Source organism: Acyrthosiphon pisum, chromosome A2 (genome assembly GCF_005508785.2).
Source record: "Acyrthosiphon pisum isolate AL4f chromosome A2, pea_aphid_22Mar2018_4r6ur, whole genome shotgun sequence".
In the NCBI taxonomy this organism is placed as follows: domain Eukaryota; kingdom Metazoa; phylum Arthropoda; class Insecta; order Hemiptera; family Aphididae; genus Acyrthosiphon; species Acyrthosiphon pisum.
This window is the reverse complement of record NC_042495.1, coordinates 96677174-96697707: the sequence shown is the minus strand read 5'-3', so window position 1 is coordinate 96697707 and position 20534 is coordinate 96677174. Positions and strand designations below refer to the sequence as shown.

Below are 20534 nucleotides of genomic sequence, written 5' to 3'. Positions count from 1 at the left end.
TTATTTGTATCACTATACATTACTTGCACTATTTATAATGGAGGTATGCGAGCACAAAGATTCTGTTTCGAATAATATAGGTATTCCACTGCAAAACGAATATAAAATAAATAATGACTATAATATAACGCGCCCGATGGAGAGTTGTCGGGTGCACACCGTTTTTAACGCTTCCTCGATATATATATTATATTTTTCCATAATTATACTACCGACAAAGTATTTAATAATATAATAAATTATAATATAAGTCGTGAACAGTTTCCACGGCATAAATAAATATTAAAAACGACTTCTTCGAAATCTTTGGATCCGAGCAGCATTCGTTTTAAATGAGTTCACAAATAAAAATATTAATTTGGCTTATACAAATACATTTAAATATGTTTACTCAAAGTTGACAGTTATACATTTAATACAAAATTGTCTAAAGAAAAAACCTTGGTACCTATTTTTTTTTTTTGGAAATTAAAATAATTTACTTTCATGAATAAAAAATGTTATTTCAATGCAACCACAAATTCTATAATTACGTCAAGTACTAATTTTCTCATACTCAACGAATTAACTCAATTATATAACATTAAAATATATTTTATTACAATAAGAATAACTTTAAAACAATAATGGAATTGAATTTTATTCTGGCACGTAAACTTTTAAACCGAAATGGTTTTTATTTTCAACTTAAATATTTTACAGAAAACCACTATGAAGATAATAATATATGGTCTAATACATTTACCATTTTCCCTATCTATTATGTATGTACACTTTTCGTGTACATTAATGATGATTGATGAATTAAACTATTTCATACTTTTGTTATATTATATTATATTAAATTGTATTTATGACAATAATCAAGGTTATTGTCTAGGGGTTTTTTTTATGTATATTATTATTAACTCCAATTATAATGTAACGCAAATTTTGTTGAAAATTGTAGCTAAAAATGATTGGATTTCAAAACTGATTAAGGCATACAGGAAATGTCTAGTTTTTAGTTTATCATATTTAAATTATAAATTATTATACAGTGTAAAATAGTTGTTTTGAAATATCAATATCGATATTATAATATATTTCGTTACAAGCTGCAGGTGTTGTAGATATCCCATACTATTTATTTTTATCAAATCGTTTCGATATTGTATTTCAGTACCTATAACTTATATAATATTATGATTTTAAACTTTTTGACTCTCCGGATGGCGCAATATGTCCCGAGCTTAAGGTAACAATAATTTATACGTCATAATATGTGAATTTACACATGTAGGATTTATACATCCATATAATACATTTATATCCAAAATGTGTATATATGCTTATATAACTTTCACTTTTTTGATGAAAGAAATGCATTAAAATAATATCGAATGCAAACCTCATACGCGATGGACTTACATACGTCCAATGAATGATAATCAACCTGAAAGTATTTGTTCGTGTCAGAGAAAAAACACGACAGTATAATATTATGGTGATTAAAACTATTTATACGTAATACTAAAAACTAATAAGCAACATATATTGCTAGGATACTCTCGTATTTATATTGAACACTCTATTTTCAGCTCTGTTTTCTGTATATTTTTTTGAGATAAAATTTGTGATTGAAACAAAACCATGTCCCAAAAAACAATACTAAAACAGCTATTGTATAAATCTTCATTATCAAATCCAGAAAATAATATCGAACGCGATCGTTCGAGTAAAAAAAAAATCAACAAAAGCGTACACTACTCGACGTTGGGTTTGAAGGGAGAACCAAACGATTACAAAGAATTAAGTACTAAAGAGCACAAAAAGATTATGTCTGCTACAATTTCAGCACAAAATTCCGAAGAAATAACAAAGAAAAAAGAATACAGGAATATCGAAAACAATGGAAATCGTTCGCGACAGGACTTGGAAATAATGAAAATATTTACATCACCGGAATGGTCGGGAAAATCATTTCCTAAATCGACTAATTCCATAGTAAACTCGATGGTTAACGACGATAACATTCCGTTGATTCATACAGAGGTGGAAAAGGAATTGAGTAGGATTTATAACGAAGCAGAGTCGATGGAATATCTCGATGTCATACAAGAAAGTACCGACCAAGAAACCGAAGAAATCGATCACGTCGAAGAAAAACAAACCACGCAGTACCTTCCTAACGAATCGTTTCATAGCGTCCAACAGTTTGCAGACACAGAAGAGAAAGAATTGGAAAACATTTTGCAAGAAAGCATAAATGAAAGCATCGTAGAGAATCGAAACAGTATAAAATCATTTGAGCTGGACAGTTATAATAGTAAAAATGAGCACGAATATGATATTAATATGTCTTTTGAAACACCTGAAGACGATATCATAGCTAATAATTTTGAATCACAGCCATCGTATATAACCCCTAATGTCGAAGTGTCAGACAAAGCATTAAACGAAGTAGCTGATAAGAGCTACGATGTTTCTCATGAGGACGATGTATATGAATGTCAAATTGACGTCGAGTGTGAATGCTATTCTTATAGGTATAAATGCAATAATATTATGTTTTACAATATTATAGTATTTATAATAATAATAATAATAATATAATATCATATTTATAATGGGTCGGTATTATTTTACCTATTATTATTATTATTATTATTATAATTAGTACCTATTATTTTTATTTATTCAATTGGTAATATTTTATTAGTTTTTCTCTGATTTATATTTGATCTTAAATTAGTTCTGAGGGATGGATAATTCATAATATTATTTAATTTAATATGAGTATTAAATTATTTTAGTGGGGGTAAATTTCAATCTCGTATGTATGATAGCCATTCTCAAACATAATAATACGATTTAATTTTATTCGGATACAGGGAATGTTGTGAAGAAGAAGAATTTTGTGAAACTTCACCGAACTCCGTGATGTCCATCCCCAACTTGTCATCCGAAGAAACACTTGACAACGAGGCTTTGATGCGATATTTTAATTTTGATGATTTCACTGACAGCCGTAACTCATTACAACATTTCAATATTTGTACAGTTCATAAATTTTATATGGTATTTTAGACGGTTCTGAAATTGTTGATCTGACGCCCACGGGGTCATTAAATACTGATGTCATGACTCGAATCATTCGTCAAAACAAATCACGTACGTATTACACTCTCATATTGTTAGTATTAACAAATGTTTATCGCAGTTGTGAATTATCTAGCTGGTAACTACATGACTGAAAAGCAAATGACTAACGATGAGTCAGAATTTATAGAAGCTATGGATCGGATATTCGAAGAGACCAAAGCATCGCTGGGAACACTTTTGGTTGAGGGTTTGTACATCGTGTCAAAGAGACACCGCCAGAACTCGTTCAAATACTTAGGTGAATGGTTGTTGATTCAAGCTGATATCAGAGATGAAAACCAAACCGAAGAAGAGTCCGTGTCAAGTTTTTAATATGAAACAATTAACATAAAACTTTTAAGGCCGCGCGAACAAATTTCTACATTCTAATTATACACACAGTAACGTCAGACTGTCATAATCTTTTAATTAAATATATAAATATAATATGTACCAGCATGGTAGCTACTACAACGTTATATACTTGAGCAATCTAAACTTTTTGAAAAACGGCTTACACTTTAATTTAAAAGCACAGACCGAATCACAAGATTTTAAAACATGTATGAATCAAGAATATATTATATTTTAACAAGTATATAGTTTGAGTTGGTACTAATAAAAGTTTAAGGCGTACCTCACACCTATATAAAATTAAGGTTTTTTTTTAATGCTTAAAAATACTTCAAATGGTCTTTCATCATCGGAGGTTATTAGCCCGTAAAATAGTATTGTTTTCATTTTTAAACTGTGTTATTGAACATATTAATTTATTATAAAAGTCTTAAGGTTTGATCTTTGTTTTCTGAACTGTAGCAGTATAACAATTAAACTTTAATACAATTTATAAATTTATTTGTACGACTGATGATTATAAGAGAAGAAAAATATTAAATAAATTGAACACGGATTCGGTTCGATATCAGTTATTGGTTGTAATACATTTCATGATTTGCAAAATTATTTATGATATCGGTATAACTACAATGAATTATTACAATACTGAATAATGGCACTGGAATGTCTAGTCAATAATGCGATGATTCAGAGCGATGGTCTTTCAACACTCTAATGTTAAGATTTAATAGATTTTTGTTATTCGATTGCTTACTTTAACAACGCTTTACAAAAATTATAACTGAAGTTAATTTATCAAGATTATGTGTTGAGCATACATTTTCATGTCGGCGCAATCAGATTCCAAACGTCGTTCAAAACAAAACGAACACAATTAATATTGAGAGCAAAGATTTTATTAAATTTAAAATTGTTATAATAAATACCGTTACGTCATGATATTATTATTATATTACGTGACTTACTATTAATATTTGCTTTTGACAAATATTTAAAACGTAATACCTGTACAGTAGTAAAATATTTAAAATTAATGTGCATATCTTTTGTAAAATTCAAAAATATTCATTGTTCTATATACATTTTCCTATTTCATTCTTGAAATTTCACTTTGTACGTTAAATTAAATTGTATTTGAATAATAGGTGTGAAAATAAACATTTATCTGTGAACATCATCATTGGCATGACAGCAGTTGCACATGGCTTAATCCAGTGGTTCTTAACCTTTTGTAGATCACGGACCCCCGATGAAAGATATCTAGAAATCGCGGACCCCCTTACCAAATTTTTTTCGAATACCTTTTTTTTTTACAAAACATCTCATGTTATCATAACCAAAATTATAATAATTATTTTATAAAACAAATTACCTAAGTAGACTTAAAAAAACATACACATTTATAATTATTAAATATTACAATTATTTTTTTATAAAAATGTTAAATAAAACTATAATTGGAATACGATCGATCAACTGCACTTAGTCGCAGTACCTAAATATAAGACTGTGGAGTACAGTGCTGTATGCGTGTACATTTCGTACGAACAAGAAAAACTGATTATTTAATAAATATTAATAATACAATTATTTGGTATAGAATCCACTTATTATATATATGAAGAAAAAAAATAATAATAATCCAACAATATTGTAATAATGCATTCATGTCACTTGTTGACGTATGTTATGTGTTAAAACTGCCGCGGACCCCCGATATGAGTATCGCGGACCCCCAGGGGGCCGAGGACCACAGGTTAAGAACCACCGGTTAGAATCTAACTGCTGAACTAAGCCTTAATCCATTCGTACAGTGTTGGATTAAAATATTTATAACAATGTCGAGTACGTTTTTTATACATAGATGTATGCACACTTTGTTTAAATTTGATTAAATTAAATTAAATAATTTTCACAAATCGTGTAAAATGTATAATAAATAAAATATCTTTCGTGTAAAAACAAACTATATTTAATTCTTTATGGGATTCGATACATTCTGAAATACATAAATAGACTCTTGACGGTAAATTAATATTCAACTTTTGAAATTTTCGTAGAGAATTTAAAATTTTAATTTTAACAATATTATAAAAGTTTTCCCGACTCAATTGAATAGTAATACAATTTTTATTTAACGATATATCGCCTCTGGGAACAAATGTAGTTTTAGGTTGTCAAATGCATCGGCACTCAGTTGACTTTGACTGATCGACTAAAAACTTAAAATTGTACAAATCAGTTATGACTGTTTGTAGTTTCCACTGAGCTGTTTCAAATCAAAAGTGACTTTCAAAAACTATTTTAAGATTAAGAAAATATTTTACACAAATATTAAAATCTGTTAAATAGGTAGACGTTTGCATTATATTATCGATTAAATCTATGATTTTTTTAGGAATACGATGCCCATCAATATCAACTTAATCAAAACAGACGGAAATCGCGGGTTGATTATACAGCGATTTATTTGAATCGAAGATTTTAAAAAAAATTTTTAAGAAAAACGATATCGTACTATAACCATTGTCGCAGTTCAAATATTGAGAGGTACAATAATTTTTAATTGACGTATTATGCCATTGTGTGAAGAATATCATATATCGTCGCCTAAGAACCATCATGGCCAATCTTATAAAATTCAAATATGCGTTTTACATATTAATAGATTCGTATTTTCGAGACGTGTGAAACCAAGTGATTAGTTTTGATGTTTGCCCGTTGGGTTCGCTGTGAAAATTCCAAATGTCATCATGGCCTATCTAACATTTTTATTAGTGGTATCATAGGTGGTATCATGGCCTATCTAAAATTGTTGTCAGTGGTATGTTATGTTATCATGGCCAATCTAAAAATTTCGGAACTACCACCAATAATAGAGAGCCGTCAGCAGCCAACAACTCGATGAAATTAGTATTACTAATATTATAATTATTATTGTCAATAAGATGAAACGTTTTAGAGTTAATTAATGTCAAAAAGTATACCAACATTCAAAATTCCTAACAAAAAACAGTTTTTTGTTCACTCTGAAAAGTTGGGAAAATGAGATTGGCCATGATGGTTCTTAGGCGACGATATTATAATTTATATATAATACGGTTACACGCTGTATAGTTTTGACGTATGGCCACTTCAGTTTATCTGTATTTGAGGCCAATATGGTCTGTGCCACTCGGGAATACAATCGGATTTACGCGCATTAGAGCCCGGTCCAGAGGAATGCCAGATTTGGGTCAAGTGTGACAACTTTGGTCGGTTAAAGATGGCGAGGACCCTAAGGAACGTCTTCTTAACAACCGATCATCACAACACAATGAATTATGACCTATGAAGGCAGACGACAATCGAAAGAATATGCACGAAACATTTTACCCAAACGTCAAATAAAATCATATGCTATATTATTTATTTTTTGTCGCTTTTCGAGTACTAAAAAACACTATCTGTAACTTATGATCGATCGATCTTAGCGTCGTGACTGGGTGCGATTTTAACCATATACGGACGAGCCGATATTATGGAACCGATGACACTCTTGACAATTTCAAGGACCAGGGTAGTAATATAATTTAATTCCAAGTCGTACGTAGAAAGAATAGGCACGAAACATTTCATCCAGAAGCTAAATAATATTATACTCTATAAAATATAGTCGGCTAAATTCGCAAATCACTTAACTGATTAGTTTTCAGAAGAAAGGAAAAACGTCTCATTAATTTAAAAAATATATATTTTTTTTTTTTTGTTATTAAAAGATTTTTATTCAATCTGTTACTAAAATAGAACAATAAGAACAATTGATGAATTAAATAAAAATAAAATAAAATAAAAATAAATAACGACAGATTAGACTGAGTGTAGAGGCCTCCCAGCGGAGGTACTACGACATAAGAAGGACTAAATTAGGCTAGCAGGTCACGACACCACTGTCTTTTAAGTCTTTTGACTGGACTACCTGGGATAGAAGCAGATGAAAGATTGGAGATTAGCGGATTCTTATGGTGGGCTAGGCGGCTATTGAAACGTTTGTAGTGAGTTTTGGCTAGTTCGGAGACGGATGGTATTTTTAGGTCAGAGTGGAGAGTGTGGTTAGAGACATAGAATGGTGCTTTTAAAAAAATATATATTTAAGACTTAAAATAATTCTCTAAATTATTTATAATATTTTTATGTTTATCTCTTTGATAATTATAAAGTATATTATAAACTATAAAGTATTATAATTTTAAATTCTTCAAAAAAAAAGTTACGACATTTTCTATTTCGTTTTATTTACCTTTTAACAGCTGTTTCATGGAATAAATAATTATCGGATTGAAACGAGAATGGTTTTAAACGTTGCGTCTTTTTTTCTTATTTTAATATTTAATAATCTCCAAATCACATTTTTGGAGTTAAGTGATTTTGCGAATTATGCTGATTATTTATTTATTTTTATTTAGTTTTTGTCGCTTTTCGAGTGCTAAAAAACGCGATCTGCGATTTACGATCGATCGATCTTAACGTGACCGAGTGCGAATTTAACTATATACGGACGAGCCGATAATATTAGAACCGATGATACTCTCGGCAATATCAGGGTGGTAATAAAATGGAGTTCCAAGTCGTACGTACCTATACTTATTACAATAATAGCAGTCTTGTAAAGTATTCGAATAAAAGTATTTTAATGCTTTTTTGTATTCGAATACTATTTTAAACTCTATTTTTTTCAAAGTATTCAAATACGTATTCTGAATACTTTTATTTGTATTTTTTATTCATTAAAAAAATACTTTTTTTGCCGATCCAGAAAAATAGTTTTTTCATGAAAATTATAATTTTATTCTTTGAACGAAATATACTACTGGCTCATGATATGATTATTTTTATATGTGGTCAAAATGTATAAATAACTTTTGATTACGATGTATTTATAATTATTAATTACCTAATAAATGTTAATTACCAACCATTCAAAACTGACAAAAGTGAGTTGTGAAAAAAAGTATTCGAATATGTATTCTGAATATATTTTTTAAGAACTATTCGAATACCTTAGTTCTCATTTATTCGAATATGTATTCCGAATACAAAATAAAAGTATTCTTTACGAGACTGAATAATAGTGAATAATATTTTATTTAATAGAAATATTAACATAGAATAGTATTGTGCCTAATAGATAAAATACTGATAAGTAGATAGGTATCTAAATATAGCGTTATTATGAAGTAATCGTGTTGGTTTTGGTAATTAGGACATTTTTCTTTAAAGGCCCAAAAAAAATATTGTTTTACTCTAAAGGTGGCGGTGGCGTTAAATTTTATTGTCTTGGCTTTACCGCCGCAGTGACCGGTGAAATATGTCCTGCAGGAATTCACCTCCACCGCCACCGCTGCAGTGTGGGGGACCTTTACACAGTTTTTTAAATTTAAATTTCCTTTTTCTCTATCGGTTTCTTTTACTTATTTCGAATTTTTCTATTTTAAAAATGTTTTAGAGGAACATAATATAGTTATCAGTATATTATTACTATTTATTGTTAATAATTAATAAATAATAACCTATATTGATATTATTTAATAACGCTCATGGCATTTAGCAAAAATTTTCTTTATAATATATATACATATATCGGTTATAGGTTCTATATAAGTAACATAAAATATCGCGGAGTATCGGGTATCAATAATCAGGCAATAACTACATTTTTAACCCATGTGTGTACAGGGTGTGAGAAGTAACATATATGTACTGTAATTTACTAACTGAGTAATCACTTTTGTTTTTATTAATTTATTTTTATTTTTAAATATAATTATTAATAGGAATTCATAATGTTTCTAAATTATAAAAAAATTTAAATTGCTAAGTTTAAAAGTTATCGAGTACATATAATAATTATTTGACTGCAGTTATCAACTATTTCTGTTACAACCTGTATGTACTTTTAAAACATTATTTTACGGATTGTTGCAATACGTTTGCAAGACAATATAAATATAATATATTGTACTACACCAACAAAGTCTTGTGTGTGTGTGTAATTTATTATTTTAGATAGTAGGAAAAAACATTGGCTGTATATTCGTATGGTTGTTTGGTTTTTAATCTCTTATGATCGGTTTGGCCAATCGTTTTATTCTCGGCGAACACCAAGCTTTTAATGCATTGGGATTGACTGAAAATGCGTCCGCTTTAACATCAAACGTTTTTGGAGTTTCCCTGACTTTTGGTGTCGACAGTTCTTTGATCCTATCCGTAGCTGCAGAGCGTATACATGGAAAAAAATAAAACATGTTTTCATACAATTTATTGTCTGTTTTAAAAAAAAAAAAATCGTACTTAAGATATTTTGTCGAGCTTTAAAATAATAACTATTCAGTTGTATGATAATACTATACATTTGAAACCAACGCCAAACAAAAGTCTTAATACCTGCTATATGTTTTATTATTTTTATTTTTGATATAAATATCGGTGTTGGCCGACCGAGAAAGAACACTTGCTCAGTTTAAATTGCTACGTTACACAATATACACATGTGTAGTATGTGTAGAAAACCATATCGTAAGACACATAATATTATAATATTTTAAACAACTGAAACGGAGTTACGAAAAAAAGTTACTACTAAACCAGTAACATTTATGTTTCGTGATATCATTGTTTCCGTAATAATATAAGACTTTGGAGTGAACAGACTTTTTGAACAATTTTAATCCTAACCAATTAACATTATCTTTCGAGTAAAAACATTTACTGCTTAAGGAATTATTATAATGGCACGAGGGAATAAAAAGTAGGTATCTCTGCGCAGTGTCTGAAACTAAAAGATTTTTCAAGGAAACGTTACGCTTTGGAATAAATGTAAAGGAAGGAATATTGAGAACTGTAACAACTATTAATAGCTACTATATATTTTATGAGATCTAATTCAAGGCTGACATAATTTGAATAAATTAGCTACCAGCTATAGTTATTATTACATGTTTAATATTTCTGATTTGCAATGATTATAATATACGGGTTCGTATACACATAATTGATATAGGTACATAATATTAAAATGAATAATATATTATATATAAAAAAAAAAAACCACTTACTAGTCTGTAGTATTTTAAATACTTATTTTCATAATTTTTAGATTTATATTTTTTGTTTAGTATTTTTATTCTACCAAAATGTATTAAATTTAAAAAAGGCAATATTATATTCTTACATATATTGTCGTATACACATAAAATATGTATATTTAATATTACGATGAAATAAGAATATTATTTCATTGTAATATATAATATATTTTGTTCTATTGTTTGTTTATGCTTTAACATGGTGTATACGGTGTATTCGAAATCAATACTTAAATTGTATTATATTTGTGACCTTAGTAAAATATCAAAAGGTAAATAACTACCTACCTACCATGTTAACCGTTTTGACTTTTAACCATTTTCTATAAATAAGGATAACTTTAGAGATTTTCATATTATCATGACATTAGTTACCAATGTATTTTTTCGCGTTGATAAGTTTATCTAGTGGATTGTAATTTATATCCATCAAAGTCTCTTCATTTAATTGCTTAGCAACAGCCAGATTTTTAGTTCTATCACTGGCGTTATATTTCAAAACTGCACTTTTAATCTAAAACCATTTTGTAACTTAATAAAATTAAAAAAGTCACAGAACAGATGACGTATCTTAACAGATGATTACCGTGTATAATTCTTCATATGTCTTTTCATTCATGTTCAGGGGACGATTGACGGGTTGGGACAATGGTTCAAGACGTGTCATTGTTTCTAATGGTTTTTTCTTTCTTTTCTACTCAAATTAAGAGATAAAACATATAGTTTACTAACGTATCAAACAGTACAATAGTCCATATATCTTACTGGCTGCAAGGGGCTTGGCGGTGTCCGTCTGGGTGCACCAAATATTTTGAGTTTTTTCATATAAGCGAGCCATTCATTTTTGCTTTTAAAACGTGTCGATACAATGTTTTCATCCCTTATAGCATGAATAAAAAAAATACAATATAATATACGTATTAAAATTAATTGTTTCTATTGTTTATTTGTCTTGAACGTATATTACATATCGTCAATGCACGGTTTTGGATTGGACAGTGTGATTAATCGATCACTAATTGTTTTTATTTTGTTCCCTCGTGACACAGTTGGCAAGTAATAGCTTTTCCAACTATCGCTTTCTTGTTTTGGTATTGCTAAATATTCCAATCTATCTGTAAGTTTAGCTTTAAGAGCTGCACGAGAAATCTCAAAAGGCCCCTACACATGACATTATAAAGATATTTACATTTTTATTTATTAATCATAGTCGACCTCGAGTTTTGGATTGGGCCATGGTCGCAATTTCCGACACATAGGTCTACTCAACATTTCTATGCGAATCCTTCGATACATTTTCATGTAACGGTCGTATGACGTTGTTGTCTTCTTTTTTTTACATACGACTGGATTTGAAAATTCTTTTTGCTATAGGTAAAAATTCAAAAAATATTATAATATATTTTTAATTAAAATTATACTCAAAATAATGTCATGTCAATATATATACGCTATTTACCAGGCCATCCGAAGGTACCCCTAGGGCTCTGAGAAACTCATTCTCGTCAGAGTGGTAAGACATTTTCCTTTTACATACAATTTAAATGATAGAATTAAATATATAATTAATTGTATTTATTAGTTAAATACATCACATTCGTTTTTATTGATATTTGTAAAATTGTTTCTAGGCGATCATTAAACAAAATATTAAAATAAAAAGACATTCATTTTAATAAATTACATGTATCAATAATTGATTATAGTATAATATTATAATATAATAAATATTGTATTCTTATTTCTATACATTTTTATATAATAATATTCTATATAAAATAAAACAGCGTTATAATAAAATTTAAATTAAGATGAAATACAATTTCTAAAAACTCTATAGTATGGAAGTGATGAGATTGGTCTTTCACAATTGGCCTCTCCGAAATAATGCAATCGAACATAATCATCACATGATAGTACGCGATCCTTATTGCAATCCTGAAAATATTAAGTAGGTACATATTATAATTGAAGGGTTATTAGTCGTTAATATATATAATAGGTGAACAGAACATAATTATTATTATAGCGTTTTTTAATAACTATACTTATTTATATCAATTAAACATATAATATGTATTATATCTGTGTTGCATTAATAAATATAATATATTATTTTGACTTTTATAAGATATAACAATCAAAACAGGACATTTAAATCAAAAAGCCAAATTAAAAATTATGAAGAAAAAATGGGAGTTTAGGTATGTGTCGTTTAAATGAAAGATGTAAGCCCTCGAAATAAATTAATAGAGAATGAATAAGTGACAGGGACTTGATATTTGACAGACATGATGTGTTAAATACAATGATTTAAATTTAATTGAATACAATTAAGTTTTATTTTATTTGACAAAATGCAAAGAACAAAATCTACCTAATTTGTTTGAAGTGTATTAATTATTGTTTATGTACCAATTTTTAATTTACTTTTACCTATACATCGAGAATATGTACGTATTTATAATGTAGATATCGTTAACAGTTATTTTTATTAAGTTTTACAAGAGTTAAAATAGTTAATACATTTTAAAAGAAATTTATAATACGAAAAACGATAGTGTGGTTATGAGATAAGACTGCACCAGACACTTAAGTATATAGATAATTTTTTCGATAAAACGCACACATCATCAAGTTAAATTAAAATTCATAAATTGTTTTGGTTAACGAGAATTTATAAATGATATGCTTTATCATATGAAATTAATACAATTAAAATAATAAGCAAAGAAACGCATGAAAAAGTTATATTTTCTACAACGTTTCGTTTGATAATGTTTTATGGAAGTAGTTACTTCGTGAGATGTAACAATAAAATATAATCAGTTTATATAAAAGTGTGATTATTGGTTATTTAAAAAATTTTCGAAATCATGAGTACAACCACTATCGGAATGAGTACGTGACAATATTATATATGGATATTATTTTAGAAGTGTCTCGGTTTGCACATTCCATGTTTGTGCAAATATATATATTATACTTCAAACTGAGCAGCAAACTGAACACGATTTTAAATTATTTCATCTGTAATACGAAAAGTATATTTTTTAGTAGAATTGTATTTTAAACTACAACATTGTAGTGGATCTATAGCGACATAAGTCGTACCTACGTATACAATGCATTTCTATCGAGGAGCGCAAAACAATTATAAAAACGAAGCTTTTATAAAATATTGCCTGATATAAATATTAGTCTGCAATATCTACGCAAGAATCCAGTATGGGATGTGTATATTGTGCGAATTGCAAATAAATCGAGGAACAACATACATTGAAATAATATCTGTTAAATTTAATAATATTATGTTATACGACTTTTATACATAATACAGAAAATACTAATAGAATGTTACGCATCAGCACATATATCATTCCATTACTTATATGATTAGGGTACTTATATATTGACAATTTTTATTTAAATAATTGGAAATTCAAACAAAACTTATCTGCTAAATATTGTATTTAAACAATAGCAGTAAATAGTATGAGAAGGGTGAAGTACCTATGATAAAAACGCTAATATTTAGGTAGAACGGTTCTAAAAACATTATAATAAATGCATTAGACTGCGTGTACGAGTCTATAAGTTTGTCGAATATCACATGCGTGTTAAAAGCGCAGGTATAGCTTTGTAACTTGACCAGGTGGAAAAAAATTTATTAAAAAATGTCACTTTTAAAAACTGAAACAATTATTATAATATCATTCTCGTCTCGTAAAATCCAATACCTTTGCGTATCTCTGTATGTACTGATTTACAGCTCTCGCCGCGCAATACGGGTCTCTGACGCACCTCTCGAACGCTGAAACGAAAAGTGTAATGACATGACAATTATTATTACATACCTAAAGTGTTTGTCAATATATGATATATTATGTACAAGTGCATATAACAAAAATATTATTTTTTAACACGTCGAGAGTATTCGACGCAGTTGTACCTCCGATTCGGTTAGGGTCATCTCCTTGAAGCACGGGCGTACCAGCGTCTTGCCAATAAACGTCGCTCAACAAGAACACACCGCAATATTTAACTTCGTTTTGTTCCATGCATTCGAGTGTTTGATTGCACCCAGAAGACGCTTCGCACATGCATCCAATGCATTTTTCCGTCCATCCCGGTGGAAATTCTTCTGCAAGGAAAATATTATATTATATTTTTCCATTAATATACGCACGTGTACACACATAACCACATTAGGTTAGTTAATGATTATGGTGGCGTATCATTACGTACTTATAGAATATCACCTATACGTCCTATACTTAAAGAAGTTGTAAGGATTGACGTCTGTGAGTAGTTGTTATTATTCAAAATTAAATTATTCATTAAACTCTATTTATATTATACAGTTAAAATTGTATTTTATCACGTTTCAATAACATAATAATAATTCAACATTTAAAATGTATTAGAACCGAGAACCTATAATATTGGTCTTATTTTTTTTTCGGGACTTTTTTATATGTAATAATAATATATACTGTGAATGCTACTCAGATATTTTCATATGAAGTAAAAGAAACTGCTACCTTTTGAGTAAGTCGGGACCAATCAATAAAATACAAATAAAAAGGGAGAGGGTTGTATGATGTCGTTAACTTAATGGTATACTATAAATTTGAGCCCGGAAACGGCTTGCATTGAATTTCTGAAGTGCGTTGAAGTTAATCTATTATTGACACAAAAAAAAAAAAACCTCTCTTATAACTTCAATATAAAATAATAATATCAAATAAAAATTATAAATGCATTGAGTATAAAGAAAAAAAAATAATAAGAATTTAAGTGAAAATAACACTTTGAAACGTATATAAAATCATATTTGTATAAAAAGAAATAATATATTCAGAATTCAGATTATCAAACAATATTAACTTACTTTTTATATTTTTATAATTCATAAATAAATCCATGATTTACATTATATTATTCATCAATCATCATTAGTTTGTTTGTATTTGGATATAGTTCAGATTCAGATCAAATTTACAATAACAATGCATGATTTTAGTTTTTTTTTAATTATAAAAGCTCTAATGGATAGTTATACCTCTATAATCATGTAATTAAACACAGGTGAGTACTCTATAAAGATTAAAGTTTAAAGAGGTAATATTTTCTAATATCTTTTTTTTCTATATTTTTTTTTTCAAGAAAATTGTAAGCAAGCACACGTAGCAAATTTTTTATTATTTGATTTATCGTCGGTTTAAAATTTAAAAGCTACACACCTGTCCCAGTCACCCATCCGACATTACTTGTTTATCACTTACTATAAATCTATCGTTTAACCGGTGCTTAAGTAATTATATTAACAGCTTTAAATGGTTTTAACGAATTTAATACTATTCATTTGTAAAAGGCAATCAGTTCTTTGCATGATATCAACTAATAACATAATATTACAATCTGATAATGTAATTCAATGAAATTAACATACTTAATAGTTGTGTTAAAAAAAAATCCTAAACAAATGTTAACAAGCATGCTATTTTAAAATAAAGAAAATTGATTATCGAACAACAACTGTATTAATAAAAGACCTAAGTATGTATTAATTGATTTTTGTAAACTAAGAATAATTCGTGTATTTTATTACAGTTTACTGATATTTAGCAAATAAATTACTCGTTCGAGATTTTATTTACATCCTTTAAAAGTTTCAAGGGATGGTAACTTAGATTATATTTCTATAGTGGTAAAGTGCAGGATAGGGATTTGTAGTTATTATTGTTACTAATATTTCCCGTCAATGTAGATTTTTAAAACATAACGTATTGTGTTCTCGATATAATAAAATTAAAAACCTTATATAATAATAGAATTAAATTTCAATATAAATTCTTATAATAGTTTTAATTGTACTTTATATTTATAAGCTGCAGTATTAGTGCAAAACTTTTTTGTTTTGTTTTTACCACACATTTTTTTATAGTGGTACGGCGGAAGTTAATTTGAATCATGATAATATCATGTACCTATGCGGCTATGACAAATTTTATGTGTTTTTTTTAATGGTTTAAGTTTTAAAACCATTTATACATTAGTGGATTGTCTTGAGTTATTGTTAAAAATTATACCTATAAAGTTTTTTTTTTATGCCTGGCTATAGTTATGTAGGTAGGTACATATTAAAAACATTTGATGCATAATTTATTTTTCAAATATATATTACACTGTTACTGTAATTGCATTATTTATGATGTCTATTTTTAATTTTGTTTCGTAAAGTTTTATAATATTTTAAATTTTGTAAAGCCTAATGAGTTTTTGATTCTAAGTGGAAGAAGTTATTTTTTATGTTTTTATCAATGTTATTTATTGTTATCTTAATTTCAAATAAAAACGAGCCTACCACAAGATATTATTATTAATGTCTTAAGAATTTGTAATAAGAAACCAACAAAAATTGAAAAAACAATTAAACATAATATTTTATAACATTATACGTATCTCTTATTAGCATCGTTTTAATTGGGTTATTGCGTTATCGAAATGTAATCTTTGCATTACCTGGCCGGCTGCTTATCGAAGTCGCGTGGCTTTGGCATGCTCTGCATAACAACCGTTAACATTGGAGATATGTGATTTATGCATTGATAATGTTAATTCAATTTGATAAAAAGTACCATAGACGCGCAACAACAACGACTACAACAGCAACAACTATTTGAAATAAATTATCTGGACACCGTTGTTCCGCCGCCGTGTGGTAGACCTACCCAAGAAATCGAGGCCATCGAATCGTTATAACTGAACTCAAAAAGGTATTGAGTGGCCAAAACCTACCTACGCTCTTTTAACTGGACGGAAATACCCACCGCGCTAGAACAGGATACAACTACTGCGCAAACGGACGAAGTCGACAAACTATATATTATTATTGCCAACTGTATTACATTATATTAATAATATGCTTGTTATACGGCTCTAAGTAATTGGCACAGAATACAAAATTTAGCACGAACATGTCGTGTCGTATGTCCTGGGCACACAAATTTGCGGATTAAGACAGTACCTGTTGCTCACTGTCTCCCATTTTCTTCATTCGGTTCACGCGCGTCAACGTCAGATTCGATATCATTTCGGTTAAAAGTAGGTATTGTACCAACATGGTATAGTGGTGACATTATAATAATATGCTTGTTATACGGCTCTAAGTAATTGGCACAGAGATCGAATACAAAATTCAGCGTGAACATGACGTGTCGTAGGTCCTGGGCACACAAATTTGTGGATTAAGACAATACCTGTTGCTCACCGTCACCCAATTTCTTCATTTGGTTCACGAGTGCAAATGTCGGATTCGATATCGTTCAGGTTGAAAGTAGGTACCCGTTATTGTACCAGCATGGTATATTGGTTATTATTATTAGTTGGGAAGGACGTACCTATGCTATAAAATATACTGTCAATTATTGTCTGCGGATGTATGGAATTTCAGTGCTCTTTTTTTTTTTATAAGCAAAATGTGGAGACCCGAATTCGGGTGTATTGTTTTCCAAACAAAATCGTCCCACGACATGTTATTAAATTAATCGAATGCTGGTGCCAGTATTATCGAAGGTATTACACAGTTGTTGTATCGTATAGGCGTACGTAGGTATCTATATAACGACGTGACCATTAAAGCCCGCATATATTATATAGTCGTATTTAATGGAATAATAATATATTCAATTAGGTGCGAATAGTTGACATAAAACAGAAGTTGAGTTTATAACCATACCGTTACAAAATCGGTCACCGATAAAGTTTTTGAATAATTTCTAATAATGTTCAAAGGATTAAAATATACGGTTCTTACCTAACTATACCTACCTACTTTATCAAACGTATAATTAAAATAAAGTTCCGTACCATTAATATCTCCTATGTGGAAATAATTTTAAAATTCTTTATATTATAAGTATTATAAACATTTTTTTTTAAATAATGGCGAAAATTAATAATTGTCATATACCGTTAGTTCATATCATTATAATATGTTACTATGGTGTTATGTCTTATGACTTATGTAGGTAGTTGTAAATATTATTTATTAGCCGTCTATTAGGATTCAACATGCTTAACATTTAAATTGGAGAAAAAAAATGATTTCCATTTTTTAAATTGAATAATGTCAACTTAACTCAATTAAAATAATGACTATACTTTGAAAATTATAGACTGGAGTATATAATTTATATCAAATTTGTATTATTATAGTATTATAATACTATAGCACAACTTTTGTGACTATTAATGACTTCGTCACAACTAAATATTTTCAGTGGTACTCCAAAGTTATGCAATTTATTTTATGACTGTGGATCAAAATTATTATAATACAACAACACATAGCAGTACAGTCTGTACATGTATAATGTTTTGAGTAAATGAGAAATAAATACAATATAGATACGACGAGGCGTAATCCAAATATTATATCAATGATAATAGTACTGAATCGAAATAATAGGTACGTGTTTGAAATTCAAGATATACATTTAATCAAATAAGAAAATATAAATTTAATACAATTATGTAAATTTTTGAAAATTAAACAAATTCCATTTATTTTCGTGCTATTAATAATATTATAACACGGGTCAGAACTGAATGGTATAAAATATGTGTGTGGGCGAAACTGGAAACTAATGCATAAAAAATTTTGCTAATTCTGATCAACAGTGAATATTATTCATTATTATTTTCGTGTTACGAGTTTTCAGATGGATATTTCGATATTCGTGTCTTAGTAAATATTTCGATTTCCCAGAATTATGTGTTGCCGTTTTCCATCGTATTAATTGTACCTACCTGTACCCAATAACAAATAATTATATTATATGGTATAACAACAGGACATAATATGCCGGATACACATATCCTTGAATCTAACATTTTTAACTAATATTTCATAACTTGTTTAATTTTTTTGGATAATATTTTGTTCAACACAATAATAATATTATATGGTTTCTTAATATTACGTTTTTAAAGTTTGAATAATTATCGTAAAAACGAATCACGCAAGACTAAAATATAAACTAAACGTTTTGGTTTTAAAATTAAAATATAAAATTAATTACGTGTATAGAAAATTAAGTATCACTTAAATTAAATTATAACAATAATTGTTCATGTAATAGGTAGGTATATAATAATACGTGTAACTGGTGAGTCGTAAGTGTCTACGTTTATGAGAAAACAAATTTAAAAGGAACATTTCGTTTTTTATTAAAAATGTGTGTTAACATATTAATCTTGTGATATTTCGGTATATGAACAGTTTTTAAAGTTAAAGTGAAATGGTTGAAAATTAACTTTTATGAAAAACAAAACATCACCATTACCTTGCAAATCATTTTGAGAGAAAACCAACGCGACGAACACCGTCGTCAACAGGAACTGAAGTAGCACGCCCATGACATCCAACTGCTTCGACGGATTTTTGCACAATGAGTGTCGTATAGATCACACGGGGTAGAAGATAGCTATAGCAGTGGCTATTACTCGCAAGTTGATACTAAAGTGGCCTGGCCTAGGTGTTCTCAAAATGTCCCCACCTGTACAATACTCGAACCATATTTCTAGGGCCACCTGTGGTTTGTTTTTTTAAACATAAAAACCCGCGCGCAAATAATATTATACGTTATATTTGACTCATTGTCCGTCTCCTTATACATAATATTATTATTATACTGTTGCATAATTATCACGTTCTTACAGTGGGCAATAAGAATATATGTAATATAATATAATCTTAAATATGTAAATTTCATGGTTTTCTGTAACACATATTTTATCGTGTGTATGATTTGTTATTGGCATGTTTTTTTTACTAAATCCACTTAGTCGTATGCGCCTTTAACGGTATTAGGTTTCTGGTTCCTAAAATAAATCCCAATAAAACATAATTCGATTACACGC

The 20534-nt window shown here is 28.7% G+C and overlaps 3 protein-coding genes across 3 annotated transcripts; 1 reads left to right on the top strand and 2 right to left on the bottom strand.

The window, feature by feature from the left end:
- The first annotated feature begins 1517 nt into the window (after nucleotides 1-1517).
- On the top strand, nucleotides 1518-3602 carry LOC100571868. The gene is made up of 4 exons (XM_003243853.4): nucleotides 1518-2528; nucleotides 2874-3010; nucleotides 3070-3153; nucleotides 3218-3602. The coding sequence occupies exons 1-4, from the start codon at nucleotides 1633-1635 to the stop codon at nucleotides 3454-3456; spliced, it is 1356 nt and encodes a 451-aa protein (XP_003243901.1). The 5' UTR covers nucleotides 1518-1632; the 3' UTR covers nucleotides 3457-3602.
- A 5540-nt stretch (nucleotides 3603-9142) lies between these two features.
- On the bottom strand, nucleotides 9143-12230 carry LOC100571577 (testicular haploid expressed gene protein-like). The gene is made up of 7 exons (XM_008183918.3): nucleotides 12064-12230; nucleotides 11820-11972; nucleotides 11572-11765; nucleotides 11370-11484; nucleotides 11191-11298; nucleotides 10980-11118; nucleotides 9143-9730 (listed from the first exon to the last, which is right to left on the bottom strand). Exons 1-7 carry the CDS (start codon nucleotides 12124-12126, stop codon nucleotides 9573-9575), a joined length of 930 nt encoding a protein of 309 aa, XP_008182140.1. The 5' UTR covers nucleotides 12127-12230; the 3' UTR covers nucleotides 9143-9572.
- LOC100168424 (uncharacterized) lies at nucleotides 12158-20137 on the bottom strand. The gene is made up of 4 exons (NM_001162818.2): nucleotides 19958-20137; nucleotides 14557-14748; nucleotides 14345-14418; nucleotides 12158-12542 (listed from the first exon to the last, which is right to left on the bottom strand). Exons 1-4 carry the CDS (start codon nucleotides 20028-20030, stop codon nucleotides 12411-12413), a joined length of 471 nt encoding a protein of 156 aa, NP_001156290.1. The 5' UTR covers nucleotides 20031-20137; the 3' UTR covers nucleotides 12158-12410.
- Between the last annotated feature and the right edge of the window lie 397 nt (nucleotides 20138-20534).

Excerpts from the sequence above, each read along its gene's own strand:
- LOC100571868 (XM_003243853.4), top strand. The coding sequence starts at position 1,633 with ATGTCCCAAAAAACAATACTAAAACAGCTATTGTATAAATCTTCATTA. Across the intron at positions 3,011-3,069 it reads TGATGATTTCACTGACAGCC|ACGGTTCTGAAATTGTTGAT; the intron begins GTAACTCATTAC and ends ATGGTATTTTAG. Across the intron at positions 3,154-3,217 it reads CATTCGTCAAAACAAATCAC|CTGGTAACTACATGACTGAA; the intron begins GTACGTATTACA and ends TGAATTATCTAG.
- LOC100571577 (XM_008183918.3), bottom strand. The coding sequence starts at position 12,126 with ATGTCTTACCACTCTGACGAGAATGAGTTTCTCAGAGCCCTAGGGGTA. Across the intron at positions 11,973-12,063 it reads GGGTACCTTCGGATGGCCTG|CAAAAAGAATTTTCAAATCC; the intron begins GTAAATAGCGTA and ends TTTTACCTATAG. Across the intron at positions 11,299-11,369 it reads CGCCAAGCCCCTTGCAGCCA|AAAAGAAAGAAAAAACCATT; the intron begins GTAAGATATATG and ends TAATTTGAGTAG.
- LOC100168424 (NM_001162818.2), bottom strand. The coding sequence starts at position 20,030 with ATGGGCGTGCTACTTCAGTTCCTGTTGACGACGGTGTTCGTCGCGTTG. Across the intron at positions 14,749-19,957 it reads CTCTCAAAATGATTTGCAAG|AAGAATTTCCACCGGGATGG; the intron begins GTAATGGTGATG and ends TTTTCCTTGCAG. Across the intron at positions 14,419-14,556 it reads TGACCCTAACCGAATCGGAG|CGTTCGAGAGGTGCGTCAGA; the intron begins GTACAACTGCGT and ends TTTTCGTTTCAG.